This window comes from Durotheca rogersii, assembly GCF_024521655.1.
Source record: "Durotheca rogersii strain YMJ 92031201 chromosome Unknown GGS23scaffold_13, whole genome shotgun sequence".
Lineage (NCBI taxonomy): Eukaryota > Fungi > Ascomycota > Sordariomycetes > Xylariales > Xylariaceae > Durotheca > Durotheca rogersii.
Window position 1 is genome coordinate 11,283 of NW_026251244.1, and position 22,172 is coordinate 33,454.

Consider the following 22,172-nt stretch of genomic DNA (forward strand, 5'->3'; position numbering starts at 1 on the left):
AAACTAAATGCTATTAATACCCTAGGCTGCTTTAATAGCGTATATAGGCCTAAAAACGCGTTCCTAGCCGAATACCTAAAGACCGACGCTAGCTTCTAAGCTAAAATTAATTATGCCCGCCTTTATAACGACGATATAAAGGTAATACCTATCTCCGAAGCTAAGGACTCGTCCGCCTTTAAACTTAGTTTAGATAAAGGAGATAAGGCGATCGTTAGATTAAGCGACGAAGAATTCCTTTACGTTTTTAGTAAAGCCGTTACGAAGGTAATTCGATATACGACGTAGGAATCGAAATAATATAAGCGAAACCTAGCCTTTATTTCGGAATTAACTTATAAAGCTAAACGTACGTTTTTAATTAATACTATATATAAGCCTAAGTCGCGTAAAGTTTAACCCGTAGATAACGTACCGTTAAACGGTTAAATACCGCTAGGAATACTCGATTAAAAGGATTAAGTAATAAAGGAGATTAAGTCGAAGTACGAGTCATTAGATATATTATAGCGCGATAGACCCTATGAAAATATTATATTAAGATTCGCTAGTAACTCCCGAAGTATTAGGTTAATAACGAAAAGACTTAACGCTATTAAAGTAAGTTTATTAGATACGGAACTAACCGATTAAAAGAAAGACGTACTTATTAAGATCCTATACCGAAGAAAGATAGCCCTAGCTTAGGATTTCTTTAAAATCGGGAAAATCCGACCTAAGGTTTACCCCGACTATAAGATTAAAACGGTACTATATAACGCCTAGTAAGCTAAAGGTATCCCTATCCTAGTATCCCTTAAGAAACGAATAATCGAAGTCTTACGTATACGACTAAAGAACGGAATCCTAGAAGAGAGTTACGGTCCTTATCGAAATACGTAATTCGTAATCGAGAAGAAAGATAATAGTTTACGACTTATTAACTTTACGATAAAACTTAACGCCTAGATTATTCGCGACGCCTTTCTATCCCGAGATAAAGACTTCTTTACCTAAGAATTCGCTATATATTTAATCCTTATAGTCGTCGACTTTTTCTTAAGGTACGACTAAGTAACGCTAACGGAAACGAGCCGTAACCTAACTACGTTCGTTACTTTTATTAGCCTTTTACGTATAACGACTTTATTATAAGGCGCGACGAACTTAATTACCGCTTTTCTCCGAGCCGTTATATAAATTCTTTACGATTTAATTCTTATTAAGTACGAGCCCTTTTTCGACGACGTTAGTATTAAAGGACTAATATCGAGATACGATAATTAAGAAGCTTTTCCGGAAATACGACGCTTTATTTTAAAGTACTTAGAGAATATCGACGCCGTTCTCCTAAACTTCGAATTAACCGGTACTATTATTAACGCTATTAAATCTACTTAGTATAAAGGTAATGCGGTAATCGTCGGATATTTATACGATATAAACGATAGAAAGCCCTCGGAAGCGAAAATAATTAAGATCTTAAAGTAAAAGTTATATAAGAATATAAACGAAGTAAGGTCTTTTATCGGTATTACGGTTTTCTTTAGAATATAAATCGATTATTACGCTATAATCGTTAAACCCCTCCTAGTATTAATACGTAAGGGAATATACTTTATCTAAGGTATCGATTAATAATATGCTATAGATTTACTTAAGATAGCTCTTATTAACGTACCGGTATTAATTATTTTAAACTATATTATCGAATAACTAATCCGAATAAAAGTCGATATATTAAGAAACGATTAGGGCTACGTACTAGGTTAGGATAACGATAAAGGTAACTTTAGACCTTCGAGATACGAGTTAGGGATTTAGAAAAAGGCGGAGTTAAATTACGACGCTACGAAACGAAAGTATCTAGGAATCGTTAAGTTCCTATAACGGCTTCGAAACTACTTTTACGGCATTTACTTCGTACTTAAAACTAACGCTAAAGTATTAATCGCCTAGCTTAACGACGGATTCTTTAGTCTCCCGGGCGTTATCCTTATTAAGTAAATAGCCTATATTAAGATATTTAACTTCGATATTTAATATATATCCGGTAAGAGATATTCCGTTATAAACGGTTTCTTACGTAAACCTAGCGGCTTAAGCGATAACGACGACGATTAATAAGAAGGCGATATAAAGAACTTTATTAATATATAGCTTAATATAATATACGTAAATATAGTCGTATTACTTAACGTCGTCGAATAATTTAACGATAAAGCCTTATCGTTATAACCGCCGGAAGAATAATCGATAGAGTCGTAAGAAATAGTAACGTTTCTTACGCGATTTTAATTACTTAGCCGATTAAGAGATAACCGATTAATAGGGTATTAGAAGCGGTAGACCCGGTTTAAGAAGGAAGCGCTTAAATACGTCGTTTCGGAAAGTATCCTATAGAGGAAGCCCGAGAAGTATAAGAATATGCGACGAGTTATCGACTAGGAGAAACTACGTAAAGCTATAGTTAAGGATTACTACGAGGATTTCGGCTATAGGGGACGTACTTCGACCTACGATCGGATAATTAAACTATATTATTAGCGCGATATATTCGAATACGTCGCCCGAGAGGTTAAATCGTATCCTAAATACTAAAAAAGAAATAATACCCGGAAAGTCGACCCCGCCTTATATAACGAGTTAATTAACGTTCTTATTTACTAGGTAATAAACGTATAGTATATATTAATAGATAACGGATTTATCGTAATAATCGAAGTACGAAACGAATTATTTAACTTTCTTAAAGCCCGAGTCATTAGAAAAATAGATTCTAAAACGATCGCTAAGTTCCTCTAGGAATAGATATTCCTATAGTACGGCGTACCCCTAGTAATTAAGTATAATAATAATTCCGAAAATAAAAAGGAAGTCCGCGAAGTAATAGAATTAGTCGGTACTAAAGTTAAAATCGGTACTACTTATTTCCCGTAATCCTAGGGTATAATCGAGGTTAGGTATAAAGTAATTCGCGGAGGCCTTATAAAAGGTATAAACGGTAGCGATCGGAAGTAAACGAACCTATTAAAGGTAATTATATAAATAAATAAAACCTCGACGCGCTTATACGGAATATCGCCATACGAATTAATATATAGGCGTAAGGTTATTATCCCGATAGAAACCGTTATCCTAACCTAGCGTATTATAAATTAAAAAAATATCCCGGACCGAGAATCGCTTTTAGTTATACGCGTACGATTAATCGAGAAACGCTAGGAAGATATATTAGCCGTAACTAAGGTTTTAGCGACTAAATATAAAGAAGCTACCTAGTATTAAAACGAAAAGAACGCTTATTAGATACGAAAAGAGCCTTTAAAAACCGACGACCTCGTATTATTATACGATACGTTACGATATATAAATAAATCGATAGCCGTAAAACTAAAGTACTATTAGAAGGAACCGTATTTAATCGTTAAAGATTTAAGTTATAATCGTTATAAGCTAAAAGAACTAGATGGAGTTACGTTATTATACCTAGTTTTAGGCTATAAACTACGGAAATTTATCTAAGATATTAATAGGTTTTAGGAACTAAAGAACCCGGAGGAAGACGAATAGATTATACGCCTACTACCGACTAGATATAAGGACTAGGAATCGACGATTATTAACGATCCCTAAGCTAAAGAAGGCCTAGAGCCTATACCTTCGGTAATCGACGACGAAGAAGAAGAATGGTTAATTCCGAACGATAAGGCACGAATTATAGTAGAAATATTAAATAAAAAGCTTAAAAGATACGAAGTTATACCTAACGATAAACCCGGACTAAGAAGATCGACCCGATTTAATAAATAACCCTCTTATTATAGTATAATAAGGCTATAATATCCTAAAATAACCTACTTATACCGATCGAAGAGTAATAGAGCCTAGGAGCTTAACATATAGTCGCTTTCCTAAGTAAAAGAGGAAAGAAGTTATCCCTATATGGATATTAAACCGGTAGCCTATATACGGAATTAATACCTTAAATTATAATATTAATAGATACGTCCTCCCCTATCTCTTACCTTAAAAGAAGATATGTTTCTATAGATTATCAACGCCGATTAACGCGTTCCTATACTTAGATAAGTTATCCTTTGCGTTTATCGTTAGGAATCCGGGATATTAATATCCTAGTATTACGTAATTATTATATTTTAACATAGGTATATTTTAATGTTTAAAGGGAAAGTAAGGAAAGTAATTTATATTAGTAAAAGTAAAAGAAAAAGAAAAGGAAAGGAAAGGAATACGCGTTTAAAAATAAGCTAGAAGTAACGTATACCTACCGATTAATACCTCTCTTTTCCTCTTTATCCTTTTACCTTATCCTTTACTTACTAGTTATTAAGAAAACTAAATACTTACTTACTTCCCGACCCCCGGAAAGTAACGATCTTCGAGTTTATTATAGATAATAACTCCTTCCCCGTTACCTATATTATAAGCGGGTATAAGGCCTAGCTTAGATCCTTTATTAAAGGAAGGTTACGATCTATCCTTATCCGTAGGTAGGTAAACCGCTCGTCGCGGAATTTATAACGTACCCCGTTAATAAAAAAGAGGTAAACGCCGTAAGAGTACTTAAAGATACGATTAAGGGCTAGGAATCGGTAGGAAGAAAAGGGCTATATATCCGCGTATTTAGCGGTATCGGAGGAGGCGAGCCGGCGCTCGTAATACTAATAAGGTACTTCGTTAGGTACCTTATATTATTAAACGAATAAACTAACGACGTAACGAGGATCCGTCGTTAGTCGACGGAAATACTCGCTAACCGGGCCCTTATTATTAATCTTTATAAATAAAGTTTAACGGCGAAAGGATTAGACGTAACGAACGAGGGATATAACGTAGCTCTAAAGGTAAGTAACCTCTTAAAAGTTCTTACTTATAATCTCTTATGCGATATACCGGCCGGCCGCCGGCCTACCTAGAAAATAAAACCGAACGTTACGAATTATCTTATTATTAATTAATATAGCCTTCGATTAATAAATCTTATTAATATTAAGAGCTATATACTTAGCGTTATTAATTTATTACCCGAATTTCCTCGATACTCCGGAGCTATTAAACAGGAGTAGCGTGGGCACGCTGACGGAGGCACGAAACGGCTACCCAACTACCAATAACTGGCCTAGTACCGATTAACTAAGATCATAGCTATAAACAGCTATAATCGGTTAATCGGCCAGCTAAAAACGGCAGTTAGGAAAAGGAAAACTAAAAAGGTAAAGACGAGGATAACTAAAAAGGCATGGTAAGAAACGAATAAATAGCTATAGGTCCTAATATCTATAGGTCTAAGTCTAGCTAATGAAAATATGAATACGCGACCTATATAAATATATATCGAAAAGGCTACGTGGCCTAGATCTACCGCACTACTATAGCCTCCCTAGTTTAATTAATCCGCAAGGAGTAATTAAACTCCTAATATAATAAGTGCGGTAGCTCTCGTTTCCTGTTAATCCTAAACAACCTAATCAACCTAATCCCGATTAACCCTAATCAACTGAAAGCTAGCTAGTTTAATTAAAGGCCAACAGGATAAGTTAGGAAGAAACAGGGTGATCCTAATAACTAGGAACGATTATAATAGTAATAAGTGGGTGGTAGGGTAGGTGACTAACTATAACCGTGCCTGACTATGCCTGATCCTAATTAATCCTGAACCTGTTTAATCGTTACTAACTAGGAGCTAAGTTAGTTTAATTAACGATTAATAGGAAATAGGAAAGATCTAATAACAAGAACTGGACTAGCGGAGCTATAACCTATAAACTAACCTAATCAACCTATTCCTAATCAACCCTGATTAACTGGAAGCGAGCCAGGTCCATTAGGGCCATTAAGAAACAATAGGGATCCGTTAGGAAAACAGGAACTATAACGGGTAGGTAAAATAAGCGTAGCTCCCGTAAGAAACAAAGAAATAATCCCATACGATGTAACGTAATCTCCGTCCTTCTCGTCCATGGCTATCTTTTACCGATCCTTTTCAACTAATTCCTAATCCTATAAATTAACTAATATATCCTATTTAATGCCCGTTTCTATGACTCGTTTCGTATAACCGTTCCTATATTCGTCCGGCAATATCTACCGGGCTTTCCTTAACCCTCGATCCCTCCCCTGTACGTAGTTCTAGGGGCTCTGGCTCTTCCTACCAACCACATATCGGTAAAGGCGATAAAAGGGGTCTCTAGGCAATCCTATAACTATTCTATAACTAATAACTTATAACTATTCTTTTTTTCTAGGCTCTCTTATTTAATATTTATTCAATTCGTTCGTATCGCGGTATCGTCTATAGATCTATCGCGCTAATCGGTAGGTTCCCCGATCAAGTTCGTAGGTATAAGGTATATCGGTATCTTCGTATAGTAATTAAGGGCATCGTAGCACCTATCGGTTAGGAAGGAGAAACCTTCCCAGGTACCGTAACTAACTAGAAGGGATAAAACAAGGGCGATCGGAGCTATCGGCAAGCCTCTTGCAATTAAAATAAACCGATCGGAAAGGACTAACTGCCTTTAAGCGCGTATTATAAAAAGGGGGTAGTAGCGGTGACTTAATCAGATTAACTAAGGGCGAAAAACTACCATCTAGGTACTATTAAAAACGAAGGCGAAACCAGGTAAAAACGGGCATAGCTCCTTTAAAAGAGATAATTAAGAAACGAGGATAAAATAGATCCACTAATCGGCGAACGAGCTTTCAGGTAAACTAATCAAAAGCTAATGAGAGGGCGTAGTTATTAATGGTCGCTATAATTATCTACCCTCCCTATTAATCCTAACCTAAAAAGCTAAGGCCAAAAGCTACGAAAACGGCTCTGGAGCTACGAAAATAGCTCCTAATTAACTAAAAAATAGGGAATCTCCTAATCGTCGTATCCTAAACCTATTAACTATAAAAACGGTCGTAAAAGGTCGCTCCTAAGGCTAAGGTAAGGACGAGCTACTAGGTAGTCGCTACTGAACAGGAGTAGCGTAGGTACGCTAACGGAGGCACGAAACGGCTACCCAACTACCAATAACTAGCCTAGTACCGATTAACCAAGATCATAGCTATAAATAGCTATAATCGGTTAATCGGCTAGCTAAAAACGGCAGCTAGGAAAAGGGAGACTAGAAAGGCAAAGACGAGGATAACTAGAAAGGCATGGCAAGAAACGAATGAATAGCTATAGGTCCTAATATCTATAGGTCTAAGTCTAGCTAATAAAAATATAAGTACGCGACCCATATAAATATACATCGAAAAGGCTACGTAGCCTAGATCCACCGCACCACTATACTATCGGCCGATAATTACTTTCGGGCTTTGGTTTAGCGGGCGAGAGTACGGGGCGTACGATACTTACTAAGGCTTAGGGATTAGCCGATTAACGTCCCGGAATTCCTCGGTAAAGGATAGACGGCGGAAGGATTCGTCGGATTACTTATTTATTAGGTTTACTAACGGCGGTATCGACTTAATCCGTTAATACGTTACGGCCTTCTTCTTATCCTCCTTAGCCTTTTTAAACGTCCCGGCGATTTCCTCGTCGGTAATTCCCGTAGCCTTAAGCTATTCGAATAGCTTAAGGGCGGTCGCTTGGTTTAATTTAAGGAGTTACTTCTAAATAGTAGGGTTTATTATATATATATATATAAAAGAAAGAGAAATAGGGACGACGAAATTATAAATCTAGAATTAAGAAAAATCGAAAAACGAATTAAAACGAAAATAGAGGACCTAGGAAATGAAAGAAAGGAAGTAGATCGGAACCGTAGAATAGCGAGAAATAAGAGAGGAGGTCGGACGAGAACGAGAGAGTCGAATACGTTACCTAGGTCGTAAGTACCGTACTTAGGAGAGTTTCGATAATACTTACCTTAGCTTACGTTTAATTACGAGTTTACGAACGTACGTATTTATTACTTTACTAAGAGCATATAGTAGGAAGTTATAAGCTAACGCGTCTTTTATTATAGCTCTATACGTACGTAAGGGAACGCGCTTTCCTAAAGCGTTAGCCGTAAAGATATATCTAATTATATCGTTAATACGTTTCCCTTCCTTCCTTTCTTTTTCTTCTTTAGGTATCTTATTTCGAAAACCCCTCCCTTATAATTATTATATTCTTATTAATTTCTAGCCTGCCTTTCTTATTATTAATTTAAATTCTTATTTTTACCTTTAACTTATTATCTTTTTTCTTCCTTTCTTTAATTCTTTTTTTTATTTTTATTATGTTTTCCTTCTGCTCCGCCGGAATCCCTCCCTTCTTTTCCCTTCCCTCCGTTTATAAAGACGTACGTCGTATCGATCTAGCCGACTTAATAAAACTCCTACGGGAGATTTATAGTAGTAAAGATAACTAGAATAATATAGAGGAATATTAGCTTAGTACTCTAGATAATTACGATTCGAGGAGGGATTAGATTAAATTAAGATCCGATATAGCCTAGGTCCTCCGGTTATCCGCTAATCGGCCCCGAACTATGGACTAATAATAGTAAGAGTAAACGAAGGTAGCCCTAGTTAATTCTTTCGTTTACGTCGCCCGTTACGACTACCTTATTAACGAGGATATCCGTACCTTTTATATTATAATAAGCTACGACCTCGAAGGTAGGAAAACGGCCTTCGAAGTAAACCTATATTAAACGATAGGTTATCGATCGATAGGATCGTTCGATTTCCTAACCCGCCGATACCTCCTCGATAATCCCGCCTTTATTTTAGTTTTTACGATTTATACGGATTTAGTAAACCCCGAATAAGCTATTACCGATCCTACGAAGTTCTTTTAAGTCTATTTCGCCGTAGCGTTATACCTTCCTAAGCTCCGGAAACTATATAGTTTTAATATAGTTAAGGACGGCGCCTTCGATCGGGCGGCGTACGCGTTCGGTTAATTATAGCGAGCTTAAGGAGACGGTAGCCTCGAGCCCGGTATAATCTCTTAGTTTGCTTATTATATCGCGCTAGTAGATTAATAAGATAGTTATAGCTACGGTTTTTAAAGCGGCGTTTTACCGTATCTTATCTTTAAACGACCGATCGAGGTCGCGCGTTAGGCCTAAGAAAATAAGGGGCTCGACCTCTTTAATATTATAAAAGAATACGCCGAAATAATAGAATAATTTTATAGCGTTCGAGTTTTAAAAGGAGGGGTAGGTATCGTTAAGCGTCTCCGGTAAGCCGTAAATTATTAAAAGCGAATTAACCTTATTAACGCTATAATATCCGCTTAGAATACGCCGATCGGCGACCTCTTTAGCCGTAAATCCTTCGTTCGGTTTATCGCGTAAGCCGAAGTCCGCCGTTCTTTTATAGCCTTAGTACTTAATTCCCTTTATTTCCTTATATCGGTAGATACCGACCTACGCTACGACGACCTCGTTAAAGTTACGACTCGCCCTTTCCCTTCCCCCGGCTTAGTAAGGATTAAAGCTTTTTAATCCGGAAAAACCTCTATACTTTATAGGTAGAGGGGAGATACCTAATTAATCCTCGGGACGCGCCCGCTACCTTATTATCCCCTTAATTAGGAGGGCTAGGCCGAGATTAAGAAGAAGGTAGCCGAGATAGAGAAAGAGAACGCCGATCGGGTTAGATCGGTAAGGGTAAACCGGGTTAAGTTAGCCGTAAAGTAATAAAGGAGCCCCTTTATTATATTAAACGAAAAACTAAAGACCCGGCCTTAGTAATTAAATAATAGCCGGTAGAATAAAGTTTCGCGGTAGTTTTTAAGGGAAGATATTAATTAAGACTTACCGTATTATCCTTTTTAATTTAATTATTCCTTACGGTATAATTAAACTAGGGAGGCTATAATAATACGGTAAAACATATCCTTTTAATATATTACGTAATACGTTACGATAGGCCTTATACCTATATAGAGTAACCATAACTCCTATAAATATAGGATATGCCATACTTATTATTTAATTTATTACCTAGCTAGATTATTATCTTTATTATTTTTACCTTAATTAAAGATTCGTTTTCATCATTAGATTCGTCGTTTTCCGATTAATATATCTATTTTAATTATAAGCGCTTAAGTTACTTCGTCGTACCGCTATAGCCGAATAAATAACTTTCGCGTTTTACCCCTTTTCTTTCCTTACCTCTTATACCTTCGGGCTAACGACTATTATATCTCTACGACCAAAAGGCATAACTAAGATACGATAACTACATTAAATTCCTTACCTCTCGATTAATATAGCGATATTAGTTTTATTTATCCTGGACCATCGTACGTATTATAGTCTTCGATAGAGTATACTTTCGAGTGAACCTATCCGGGTTTCTAGTATCGCGTACGCTCTGCTCCTTCTTAATACTTAATTATTACCTTATCTATCGTATAAATAAAGGCCTTAGCGAGCTAGAGTCGTTTTACCGCGTTAAGCTTATATTAAACTATCCGTATATTAACGAAAACGAGTTACTTTTAATTAACGGTATTTAATTTCTAACGCATATATTAACGTATACGCGATATTAAATAACCTACTAGTACGAGAATAATTATTACGGCGACCTTCCCGGACCCGACGAAGAGGAGTTCGAACTCTTAGAAAAAAAAGAGTAGGCTTTAAACGAAAAAGACTAGGCTAAACTAACGCATTTACTCCCGAATTAAGCGCTTACGTAAGAAATATTTAACGTACTTAAGAATAAAGATATCGACGTAAATTACGATTAAATTATATACGTAGCCCGATATAAGTACCTTTACTTTTACGATTTTATTTATTAACGCGAAATAATAAGTACTACGGATATGCCGGAATAAGAAATCGTTTCCCTAGATATCCGTAATATATTAAATCCGGAATAAAGGCTAATTTACGATACCGTTCTCGGTTACGTATAAAGTCGTAGCTAAGATTAGCTTTTGTTTTAAATCGACGGTAATAACGGTATTAGAAAATCGTATCTAATTAAGATTTTAGCCTCCTACGTTCGCTAAGCTTTTACTTAGGATTCGGTAGCCCTTACTATCCTAACTAACGTTACGAATAATAATATTCGCGGGAAAACGATATATTCTTTCCTTCGTTTACCCGTAAAGCGTAGCTTTAAGCCGCTCTCTAATAACGCTTTCGCTAAGGTATAACGACGCCTTACTAACCTTCGTTATTTAATTATCGACGAAAAAAGTATATTAAAGCTACGTATATTTAGGTTTATTAACCGCCGTTTACGGTAGATATTCCCGCGTAACTCGCGGGTTTTTAATAGCGTAAATATAATTTTAATCGGCGACTTCTTTTAATTACCCTTAATATTATTAAAGCCTATTTATATTTTTAATTCGACGTATCTTTCGGTAAACGAATTCGTCGGCTATAATGCGTATAAAGCTTTTTTTAAGTCGGTATTTTTATCGGTAGTTTAGCGTTAGGTAAGCGAGGATTAAGCGCCTTTTCGAAAAGCGCTAAACGAATTACGCTTAGCGTAAGTTTCCGCCGAATCGTTCTAGCTCTTATTTACGAAAATAGCCGCGGTATTAACTAAGTAGGATCGTTTCGGCTTTAAAGAAGCGGTACGTATATATTCTACGCGTAAAAAGGTACTTTAGTATAATTTTAACTATCTCGTAACGTTTAATTCGCTAGTTATTTAAACGTACGTTATTTATTACGGTCGAAAAACGTTAAACGCGCCTAGCGACTTAGCCGGTAACCTCTCCTTTAAGTTATTACTTTATATAAGCGCTCGAGTAATACTATTACGTAATATTTCTTCCGAAATACGGCTTATAAATAACTTTTAAGGCTTTATTTACGATATAAGTTAAGCGTAAGGCGCTAATTCTAAACGCGAGCCGCTAATAATAGTTATGGTAGCTTTCGACGATTACGACGAGCCCGGGTTTAAAGATACTTAGGGAAATAAGTTACGCGATTCTCGAGGGAAAAAGGTAGTATTAATATTACGCGAGCGCTAGGAGTTCGATTATAAAGATATCTTTTATATACGAGAATAATTCCCCCTAACTATCTTATACGTAATAACCGTTTATAAAGCGTAAGGTATTACTATTCTTTACGCTATCGTTAGAATTATAGAGAAGGAATTTACGTTAAGGTTAAATTACGTCGCCTATTTTAAGGTTACCTCGTTATAAGGCTTAATATTCGACGAGCCGTTTCATAAGAATACGGTATATAAGGAGCTAATAAATGGTAAGTTTTTTTTTACGTTCGTTAATATTTAAGCTAATATATATTTCGTAGGCATAAAAGCTAAGCTAAAAGATAGAGATTTCCGTTTACGTATATAGTTATTTACTTAACCTTTATACCTACTACGATACCTTTATAAATAACGTACTTTAACGCTATAAATAACGAATAAGAATAACGTATATACGTTAATTCTATCGAGCGAATATAATTTATAATACTTTAATTAATCTTTATATAGCTAGATCGCGTAGAAGTAAAGAGTACGGGTATAAAAGTAACGTAAATATATTATTTTCTATATAGAAGTACGTTTTTCTTGCTTTAATTACGGAGCGTCTCCTAAAGTACGTCGCTCCTTCCTAACGTATAAAGATATCGCGACTTCCTTAATAACTAGCGCCGTACCTTCCTTTAATCGTGATTTCTTATAACGCTTTCTTATTTACGAAATAAAATAACCTATTTCCTATTATTAATTACTTTTACTATTTCCTTTCCTTTTTCCTTACGCCTCCTACCTTTTTTATAACTACGTAAGTTTAAACCTTCGTATATAGTTAATTAAGCTTAAAATAAATACTAACGATATTTCGTAGTCTTTTATTTAATAAAATAAAATTAAAGTAGTTAAAAAAAGTAAGAAATTTAATACGCGCGCGATGGATTTAATTAATTAAAGTAGTATTTAGGATTTCGATTACCGAGCTCGCTAACCTAGGCCTCGATTAATTATCGGCTAACGACGCCTACCGCGTAACTAATATTAGTATTACGATAAGTAATATTAACGGCCTAGCGGCCGCCGGCGGCGATAGCGACCCTCTCTCCCCTAATATACCTTATAAAGTAAGTTATATTTTACGAACTTTATGGTATAAAAAAAAATACGCGATTAAGTAATAATATACGTAGGCGCTAATTTTACTATATAGAATCTACCTATAAACCGAGTCCGCTCCCTTATTAATAACGACGACGGTAGCGACGACGGTAGCGACGACGGTAGCGACGACGACGGCGACGAGGAAAGAGCGTTACCTTATAAGGTATACTTTAAACGAATTAATCGATTATAGGCGAACGCTTACGTAAAAAGAACCGGTATATAAAATAGCGTAGAAAACGCGAAAAGTTACGTATGCGCGATAACTAATAAATATAAAAGATAATCGCTATTATTATTATTATAAGGGCTACCATACCTACGCTAAGGTACCCCGGGAGGCTAAGCTAAAGCTCGTTAAATTTATAGAATTAAAAAAAGCTTTCGATTTTAAAAAAATTAATAAAAAGATACGTTAATACGTAATAAAGTACGCTAGCGTAGAAATTCTAATTTAAAGTAAGCTTTTAATAAAGTCTATAAGAAAACTAAAAAGGTAATCCGGAAAGCGGAAGAGCGGGTTATAAAGTAATAAGGATTAGATATTAACGCTCTTTCTAGTAACGAATTATTACGAGAAATCCTACGTATATTACGAGAAAAAAATACGGGTACGTAGAAAAAAGTAGAAAAGAAACGTAGAAAGAAGTAATAAAGATATAAGTTTAAGGGTTTCGTAGTTTTATTAGACATAACGCCCTTTTTTAATATAGAAATTACGTACCTACGTAATTTTAACTTTAAAAAAATTTTTCTATATTAGATTTCTTTTATATTTTATTCTTCTTAAATTCGTTTTACTATATACGTTTTTTATCGTAAATAATATACGCTTTACTTAATATAATATACGTTAACGTAAAAATTTAAACTAGTTTCGAATTTATAAAAGATAGTTTCGTATGAACTATAAGTTTTCTATATATAATTTCTTACGTTTTCTAGGTTTTTTATAATAAATAAAGTTCGTAGCTCTAAAAATCGGTATTAAATAAACTAAGTATACTTTCTATATCTCTCTATCCTCCGGATAGGTTATTATTTTTAGCGTTTACGTTAAAAATAAGCCCGAATTATTCTGCGAAGCAGAATAATTCGGGCCTTATTTTAGGATTAACCAACGTAGAAGACAGTCGCTGGGCTGAGAATTGAAAATTGTGCGTTGTGCTAAGTTAAGGGTGGCTTAGATTGACGTTATCCCGTTCAGTATAGGACCGTAGGTGTGGCTCCCTCAACGAGCCACATGAGGCTCAAAATAGGGGTTTCCCTCCAATTCTCAATCGGCCAGCCACGGTTCCGTTGCATCGACCTCCCTTCAGTCAGCTGGTAACCCCCCGACGACCCCAACTTCGTCTTCATTAACCTACTCCCACGGTTTCTTTTACGACGATATCCGGCACCGCTTATTGTGAAGTTTATGCCTGAAGTCAGGCACCCGCCTGGATCGTAGACAGACAGCACCAAAGGCATGATGCGTCTAAACACCTAGATGGGACGTGTCCTATTTACCAATGCGTACTTCTCCACCCCTCATCTTGCTGCGTGTCGTACCGCCTGCGTCTCTATCTCAAGCCTCCCTCCTACTTATCGCAAGAACAAACTTTGGACGGTCAAACGGACACCCCATGCTCCCCAAAACATCAGCGGCTACCTAGATGTTGCGTCGGTCTCGTTCCAGAAACCCGAGAAGTCTCGATATCTTGAAAAGCTCAAAGCCTGAAACCGGAGAGGGCAAACGCGATCCTCCAATAAGGATGAATTAGATGAAGAATTTTACGAAGGTTTGACACACCCTTTGGCTACTGAATCCCGTAGTTTTGTCGAATGACAAGAGATGCTAGGCGCTCTCATCTTACGCCAACTCGTCTCCCGGACGGTTACCCTGCATCCTGGCAATGTGGCCATAAAATCCGGAAAATATGTCTTTCTCGAAGAAGCTGAAGCACTCCGAATAACTTACCAAGCCGAACTACTTGCACCACGTGTCCGTCGTGTAGAAAAGACACATTGAGGACCAAACACTTGAAGAAATGTGGTCCACATGTCTGTTCACGAAAAGAAAAACATCGCCCGACAATTACGAGCCCTACTTGATATATTGCCTTCACTCAACGATTACGAACGGATCACGTAATTTTTCTATCGCGCTGTGACCTTTCACAGAGAAATATTATTGTACATCGACTGAGAGGACGCGGGACGGTATCCCGAGTACCGAGAATAATATGTTAAATTCTTTCAGCGGCCAGATCTCAGTAATGGAGATTGGCGAAGTTATGCGGATGATAATTCCCCCCAGAGCTATCCTGATGAGCTGGTAGATTGCATTGCAATTTCGAAGTAGTAGCCGTCTTAGGCAATCCGTTCTCCTGTCATTAGGAATCCCGGGTTCCGAATCCATCAATCTAAGTCGCATGATCACCTCCAGCTTCCATTGTCCCTTCAACATGCCAATTATCCTGGAAAAGTATCCGTCCTGAGATATACCTATATCTAGGTTGATGGGGTGCATGTAAGCCGCAATCTTCCCCCACTTGACGGTTGGATTCAAGATCGACATTGTCCACCAGAGTTGTTTTCCATCAAGCGGATGAGTCTATAGCCTGTCAAGAGAGGATTGGGTTCGGGAAATGTAACCGTTTTAACGAAACTTCTGGTCCTAACAGGGTCAAAATTATTTACCTAGAACATCTAGCAATAAAAGTCCTCAGGCTAAGATAGAGAATTCAACTTCGAGAAGAAATCTAAGTCATGTAGGTTAGGTTAGGTACTAAGGTACTACCACAGACCAACCCACATCCTCTTATATGTGAGTACCCAAGTATCGCGGTACCCGGGTACTTCTAAGCCCCAACCATTCTTATTCCTTCCCTCCCTAACCTCTCCCTGGCGAGACAGGGGTAGCTTTTCGGATGTTGAGAGGTCGACTTCACTTACCTACCTAACTTTGCCGCCCTTCGTCTAAGCTCCCAAACCACTGTATCTCCAAGCTCTCGCGCTTCATCCCACCAGCGACTCGACAGCGACGTGACCGACGGAGGGCCGTATACGGTAGCAGCTGACTTGTTGACCCTAGCCGGGAACCTAGAATAAAAGAAGACGAGAGGAAGGGTAAACACAATCGGCGGTTTCCTCGAGATCAGAAAACCCGGAACGACAACTAAACGAAAACGTCCCAGAAAAAAATGGCCGGCGAACCGAAATCCGCCGGCGTCAAGGACCCTTCCTCCTCATCCTCCTCGACGATTAAGAATGGCTACCTCGTCTTGTATAATGCCGCGTCCGCGACGCTGTGGTTGACAGTGCTGGGCCGCGTCGCCGCTGCCAACGTTGCCGGAGGCCCCGAGCTCGCGTACCCGGCTGTCGGCGAATTCTGCAAGTGGACTCAGACGCTGGCCGGCCTCGAGGTGTTGCACTCGCTTCTGGGTACGTCTGGCTGTTCCCCGTCCACGTCCGCGTTCCATCTTATCCCATCATACCGGCCCGCTCCCTACCCTCCACCTTCTCTCTCCCGGGAGGTGGGGGAAAGAAGAAGAGAAAAAAATAAAGCTGCGCTCAGACGTGAAGAGAGATAGAAAAGTCCGCGGGGAAGAAATTAAGAAATGGAACACGCGTGAATGCAATCACTGACAAACCCCCCCCCTCTCCCTAGGCATCGTCCGCGCGCCACTCTTCACCACCTTCATGCAAGTCTTCAGCCGATACGCCATCGTGTGGGGGGTGACGGGGCTGTTCTCAGGGCTGGCGCGGGGCGAGGTTGCGCGGTCGGGCGACCTGTACTCGGCGGTCGCGTACTCGGCCATGCTCAGCGCCTGGGGCGCCACCGAGGTGATCCGGTACTCGTTCTTCGCGCTGTCGCTCGGCGCTCCCATCCTCGCCGCGGGGCCTCTAGGCCGCGCCCTCCACTGGCTCCGTTACCACGCCTTCTTTGTCCTATACCCCGTCGGCATCTCGAGCGAGGCCTACCTTATCTGGCGCGCTGTCGCCCCTGCCCGCGACACCCTTAGCCCAGTATACGCGAATGTCCTGCTCGCTTACGTCACCATCGTGTATCCCCCTTGTAAGTGTGGACGGCCCACCCAGCACGTATTGACCGTGCATGTTGTTTTGCCCTAGTAGTTGGTTGGATGTGGTGCTAACCAACGCCTAATATCGCAGCGGCCTACATCCTCTACACGCACATGATGGCCCAGCGCCGCAAGGTCACGAAGGCCGCTAAGGAGCAGAAGAAGGCATGACCGCGATATCGACGGAAGGGGCCAAGCCTACCAAAGTGTAGCTCAAATTTCATGATATGATATGAACCAGTAACGCCTCACGGTTACGAGACCGTCCGCCTGCCCGCCTAACCAGGGCAGGATGATTGATATATTTAGACAGGAGATATATGTACAGCGGGAGAAAGGGGTGGGGGATGGAGGATACTTACCAACCTCCATGTGAGGTTGGTATAAGATAGGGTATATGAGACAATAAGAGCAACCATGAACAATCCCATCCGATCCATCCGTGGTCCATACATGCCAAGCCAAGACCATAAGCTTTTATGTGTGTTTTTTCATACAGGAACGCCCGAAAAAGAGAGAAGGGAGAAAATATCCAGCGAGGCGCGTCTAGCTGGATGGTTGTCTGCTACCTCGCCTGCTCGAGGGGTACCAATCGGTGCGTGCCCACCTGACAATCAGATCCTTCGCGTCCTCGGACAGCTTATGGTACCCGGGGTTCTCCTTGCGCTCGAACATGCCTACAATGCGGACGTCGTCGCCGTTAGCATCGTCTATATATACCTTACATTGCTCCAAGACCACATTCCTAGGAATGGGGGAACAAAACGTTGACGAAAGATCCACTTACCCATATGCGCTCCCGTCTCGTCCCAGGCCTTATCGTTGACAGCGGCGCGCCAGAGCCCGGCGTTGTGCTTCGCCGAGGGGAGATTGCAGAAGGTGCGGTCGCCGCCTATGACGGACCCGACAAGGCCGACCTGCCGCGCCGCAGCGCCCTTGCCGAGGCGCGTATACAGGTTCGCGAAACCGACGCCCAGCTCGCGCTCGAGCCGCACCATGTGGCCCACCCGCGCGCGTAGCTCCTCGCCGCGTGCCAGGCACCCGACGAACTCGAGATGCGAGCTCACCCAGCCCCACCCGGCGCCGATGGTGTCGCGGTTCATGTACGCGGCGGCCGCGCCGCCCGCCGCCAGCGCGCCTGCCGCCCCGGCCACCATCGCGATCTGGCTCCAGCCCCAGCCGCCGCCGGCCGGACGGCGGTCTTGTTTCTTCCTCTCGGGCTCCGGGGGCGGAGGGAGGGCGCCGGCGGGCCGCTTCGCGTTATCGTTGCTGGCAGCCCCACTACTCTTGTTGTACTCGGTCCAGAAGATGTTAGAGAGCCCGCTGAGCTGGGTGAGGGCAGCGTTGGCGGTTTGGTAGCGGCCCTCGGCGCCGTGGGCGACGACGCCGGGAGAGATGCCGAGGTAGGGGGTATCGAAGGCGAGGACACCCTGGATGTAGGGGAACATGAGGTGGCTCGTGAGGTCGGCCGTCGAGCCGAGCCCGGCCGTGGTGGAGGCGTCGTCGCCACCAGCGGAGATTGGGGTTTCGGAGGCGAGCGCGATAGCAGTCTCAGCGGCGACGATGCCACCCATCGAGTGGCCGATGAGGATGACGTGGACGGAGGGATCGACAGTGGGGCTCGGGGCGTTGTTGGCGACCTCCATATCGATAACCTTATTCAGCAACCAGTCGCGAAAGCGCGCAACGCACTCGTGAAGGTCGCCGCGCGTCTCGTACCGCGGGTAGGTAACGGCGCGGACATCGACCTGGGGTAGGGCGGCGCCGACGAGATCGGCGAGGCGCAGTGCGAACTCGGACTTCTCGCCAAAGGTGTCATCGCCTCCCTGTACGCGTGCGGGCAAGGGTCAGTTTTACATGCACGAACTTGCGGTGAGTTTCGTCCAGGCGGTGAGGCAGCTGAGGACAAGCCAGGAAAGGGGGAGAAGAAGAGAGAGAAAGTGGCAGAGAGAGGAAGAGAGCGTTGGAGATGATGGAGCGAGAAGGAGGAGGAGGACAATGAGGCAACAAAGGAAGAAATGGTCAGAGATAAGCCATTGCCAATGATAAGGTGGTTATGATGCAAGTCGTTTACCGAGGGACTCACCTTGAAGCCGTGAATGAAACATAAAAGAATTGTCTTCCTCATCTTAAAGTCCGACGCAGAGGCAGGAAGAGAGAGTTAGAGCCGAGGAGGTGGGAGAGGTCCATCGAGTCGGAGGAGGGCGAGGAGGGTGATTTGTAGGCGTAAGACGATATATGGCTGAACAGGGTGAATCGGGCTGGGTCGTAGTAGAGGTTAGGTAGGTACATGATGCAGCAGCTTACACGGACGACTCGAGCCGTCGCGACTCAAGTCGTCGTAGGCAATGAGGGGCCACGCCAGGGGTCTTTCCACGACAGCCGTGCCGACGATACCTAGCCCACGCTGGATACCTACCCGACCTACGTGGTAATATCCCACGCGCGCCGAGGGTAGATGTGTCGTGATTGTCCCCATCATGCTACCCCTTCTCTGCTGTTTCTCCCGAGCCGGTCCTCTCCTCGCAGTTTAGGTACGCGGGTGGTCAGGTAGGGGTAGGTACCTTACCTTAGATATGCACGCGCTAAAAGGGGGTACCTGAACCGACCCGAGCCCGCCTAAAACCCCACCGCCGCCCACCACTATCCGTAGGGCCGATTCCACTAATCGTCACTAACGCTGCAGCGACCGCCTATTCTGTAATGACGTTTTTTTAGCCCCCCACTGAGATAGGTACAGCGCATCACCGCATTAGCGTCTTCTTACCCCTTATTCGGCTCTCCCCACGGCTTTGCGGCATATATTGCATATGTACATATGGCCTGCAACACCGAGCGCACCATGCGACTTAGGTGATATACTACCTACGTAGCAGGAGCCCCAACATATAGAAGCACCAGGTCTTCAACACACTCTAATGATTTTGTAGCGGTTCGATTTCGAGCCTGCGGATACTCGGATCGTACCCTAAGGCATAGGAAGACGGGACGAGGCGAAGAGGAAGAAAAAACGATGATCAACAGAACCCACCGCGAATAGGAGCACCGTTTTCGACCCAATATCTATCGCCCACGACCGCGGGTTCCATCGACCATTGTCAAGCGGGTCAAATGGCGTCTCATCCCGGATCCAGCACGGCCACGAATCGCACACGAGACGTGGAATCACACCTAGGATCCCTGAGTGGGCCACTGCATAGGTCGAATCTATCCAACGCCTTCTCCGTCTCACTCGATCGCTCTCTCTTCCCCTCCCGCAGACCAGACACCACGTTTCTGTCACGCTACATACGGCCCACCACTCAACGCACCTTCGTCCCGCACGCCGTTTTACTCCGTTTTCCTCCCTCCGGCTAGTAAGTGGCTGTCAGCCTCTGCACGAGGTACTGGCCGCTGTTGATTCCTTCATATTTGCGGTCCGCCTCGGCCGCGTAGGTCCCGGGGATCGCCTCGATGTAGCTCTTGAAGTTGGGGTTGCAGAAGTACCTAAGTAGAGGTGAGACACACGTGTGCGCGCGCGCCCACCCATCGTCAGCAACTCTGATCTACCTAACACTAGGATGGCGTATCCGTAAATGCCGTAGGGAGGTCGGGAGAAGGAAAAGGGAAAAGAGAGAGAGTGGAGGGGCCAAAAAGAAAAGGAATGCGCTTACGCGATGCTATACCGGGCGCCATAGGTGTCCTCGTCGTTGCGTGAGGGCGGCTCAACGACGCGGTGGATGGTGCTCTTGATGTTATCGTTGCTCCAGCGGGCGAGCAGGTCGCCGGCGTTGACGACGCACGTATCCTCGATCGGCGTCGCGTCGACGAAGACGCCCGTCGGGCTGCGTACCTGCAGGCCGCCTCGCGCGTCCTGGAAGAGCAGCGTGATGGATCCGTAGTCGCTGTGTGCCCCGGCCCGCACCTGGCTTGGGTTGGTCCGGAAGACGTCCTTGCGCACCTCGGGGTAGTGCAACAGCCGCAGCGTGTTGTCCCCAACGTCCGTGTAGTCGTCGAACCACGTCTCCTCGATCTGGAGCCCCACCGCGATCGCCCGCATCACCTCTATGTGCAGTTCCTTGCACTTGGTGTGGAACCCGAGCATCGTTTCCTTGAACCCCACCAGCTCCCCCTCCTCCTCGGGCCAGTGGTTCGGGTGCCCCGGCTCGTCCTCGCGCCCGATCTCGAGGCTCTCCTTAATGTCGGGCACGGTGTCCCGCAGCCTCTGCACTTCCTCCCTATCCGTCAGCGACGTCGTCTTCTCGCGGCCGGGGGCAGAGTAGCCCCGGTTCGCCTCTGGCGTCGTCCAGCAGTGAGACATCTTGGTCTCGGTTGGCAGCCGGAAGTACTTAGCCGAGGTCTCGAACACATGTTTTCGGTACTCCGATGTGATGGGCAGGCCCTTGAGGTAGATGAAGCCCGCCGTCTGAAAACCGTGGAGGATGGCCTTCGCCGTCTCCCTTCTCTGCTCCGGATTGCCGTTCAAGAATGCGGAGAAGTCGATAAGCTGCAAAGGGGTTTCCCGCACTTAGCCACCTCCTCACGCGCCGTAACCGCATCTACTGAGGTCTGGCGGCAAACCTACCGGGATAACGAGACCCTCTCTCTGCACGGCGGCCTCCATGGCTACTTTCCTCTGATCGTGGAGAAACGCCACGCGTGGATGGATATTTACTGGCTACTCAGCTTGGAAGGGGACGGATAGTTCCTCTCGTTGGAGTGAGACAATGTCGCAGCACGTGGTGATAAGAAAACCAAAGCCAGGACGCAAGCTCCCACGCGCCACCGGGAGGAAGTAGTGAGGCGAGCTACCGACGTTGGCTTATATATATCGAATCTTTGTCTAGATCGGCGAGGCCTGACGTTATCAAGCCTGAACACCTAATCGTGCGAGACGTTGAGGCACCTCGACACCATTGAACGATAGCCTCAGTGGCCTCCTCATCCTTATCAAGGTTGTCAAGTTCGTACCCGGGGGAGCACACGTAATGTACATGACTAACGAATAATAGCGAAGCGTGTGCACAAGGTACGAAAGGGCTGCAGAGAGATATG

The 22,172-nt window shown here is 42.9% G+C and overlaps 3 protein-coding genes across 3 annotated transcripts; 1 reads left to right on the forward strand and 2 right to left on the reverse strand.

Annotated features, from left to right (window-relative positions):
* Positions 1–16,256: 16,256 nt before the first annotated feature.
* GGS23DRAFT_597515 (tyrosine phosphatase-like protein) lies at positions 16,257–17,309 on the forward strand (the record flags this gene model as incomplete). Its single annotated transcript, XM_051518635.1, has 3 exons — positions 16,257–16,497; positions 16,724–17,131; positions 17,230–17,309. 3 exons carry the CDS (start codon positions 16,257–16,259, stop codon positions 17,307–17,309), a joined length of 729 nt encoding a protein of 242 aa, XP_051371000.1.
* A 375-nt stretch (positions 17,310–17,684) lies between these two features.
* On the reverse strand, positions 17,685–19,266 carry GGS23DRAFT_597516 (uncharacterized protein; the record flags this gene model as incomplete). The annotated part of the gene is made up of 3 exons (XM_051518636.1): positions 17,685–17,815; positions 17,926–18,964; positions 19,225–19,266. 3 exons carry the CDS (start codon positions 19,264–19,266, stop codon positions 17,685–17,687), a joined length of 1,212 nt encoding a protein of 403 aa, XP_051371001.1.
* A 520-nt stretch (positions 19,267–19,786) lies between these two features.
* GGS23DRAFT_91407 (thymine dioxygenase) lies at positions 19,787–22,061 on the reverse strand. The gene is made up of 4 exons (XM_051521390.1): positions 21,703–22,061; positions 20,792–21,624; positions 19,906–20,624; positions 19,787–19,836 (listed from the first exon to the last, which is right to left on the reverse strand). The coding sequence occupies exons 1-3, from the start codon at positions 21,739–21,741 to the stop codon at positions 20,492–20,494; spliced, it is 1,005 nt and encodes a 334-aa protein (XP_051371002.1). The 5' UTR covers positions 21,742–22,061; the 3' UTR covers positions 19,787–19,836; positions 19,906–20,491.
* Between the last annotated feature and the right edge of the window lie 111 nt (positions 22,062–22,172).

Excerpts from the sequence above, each read along its gene's own strand:
- GGS23DRAFT_91407 (XM_051521390.1), bottom strand. The coding sequence starts at position 21,741 with ATGGAGGCCGCCGTGCAGAGAGAGGGTCTCGTTATCCCG. Across the intron at positions 21,625-21,702 it reads GAGAGGGTCTCGTTATCCCG|CTTATCGACTTCTCCGCATT; the intron begins GTAGGTTTGCCG and ends ACCCCTTTGCAG. Across the intron at positions 20,625-20,791 it reads GGCGCCCGGTATAGCATCGC|GTACTTCTGCAACCCCAACT; the intron begins GTAAGCGCATTC and ends ACCTCTACTTAG.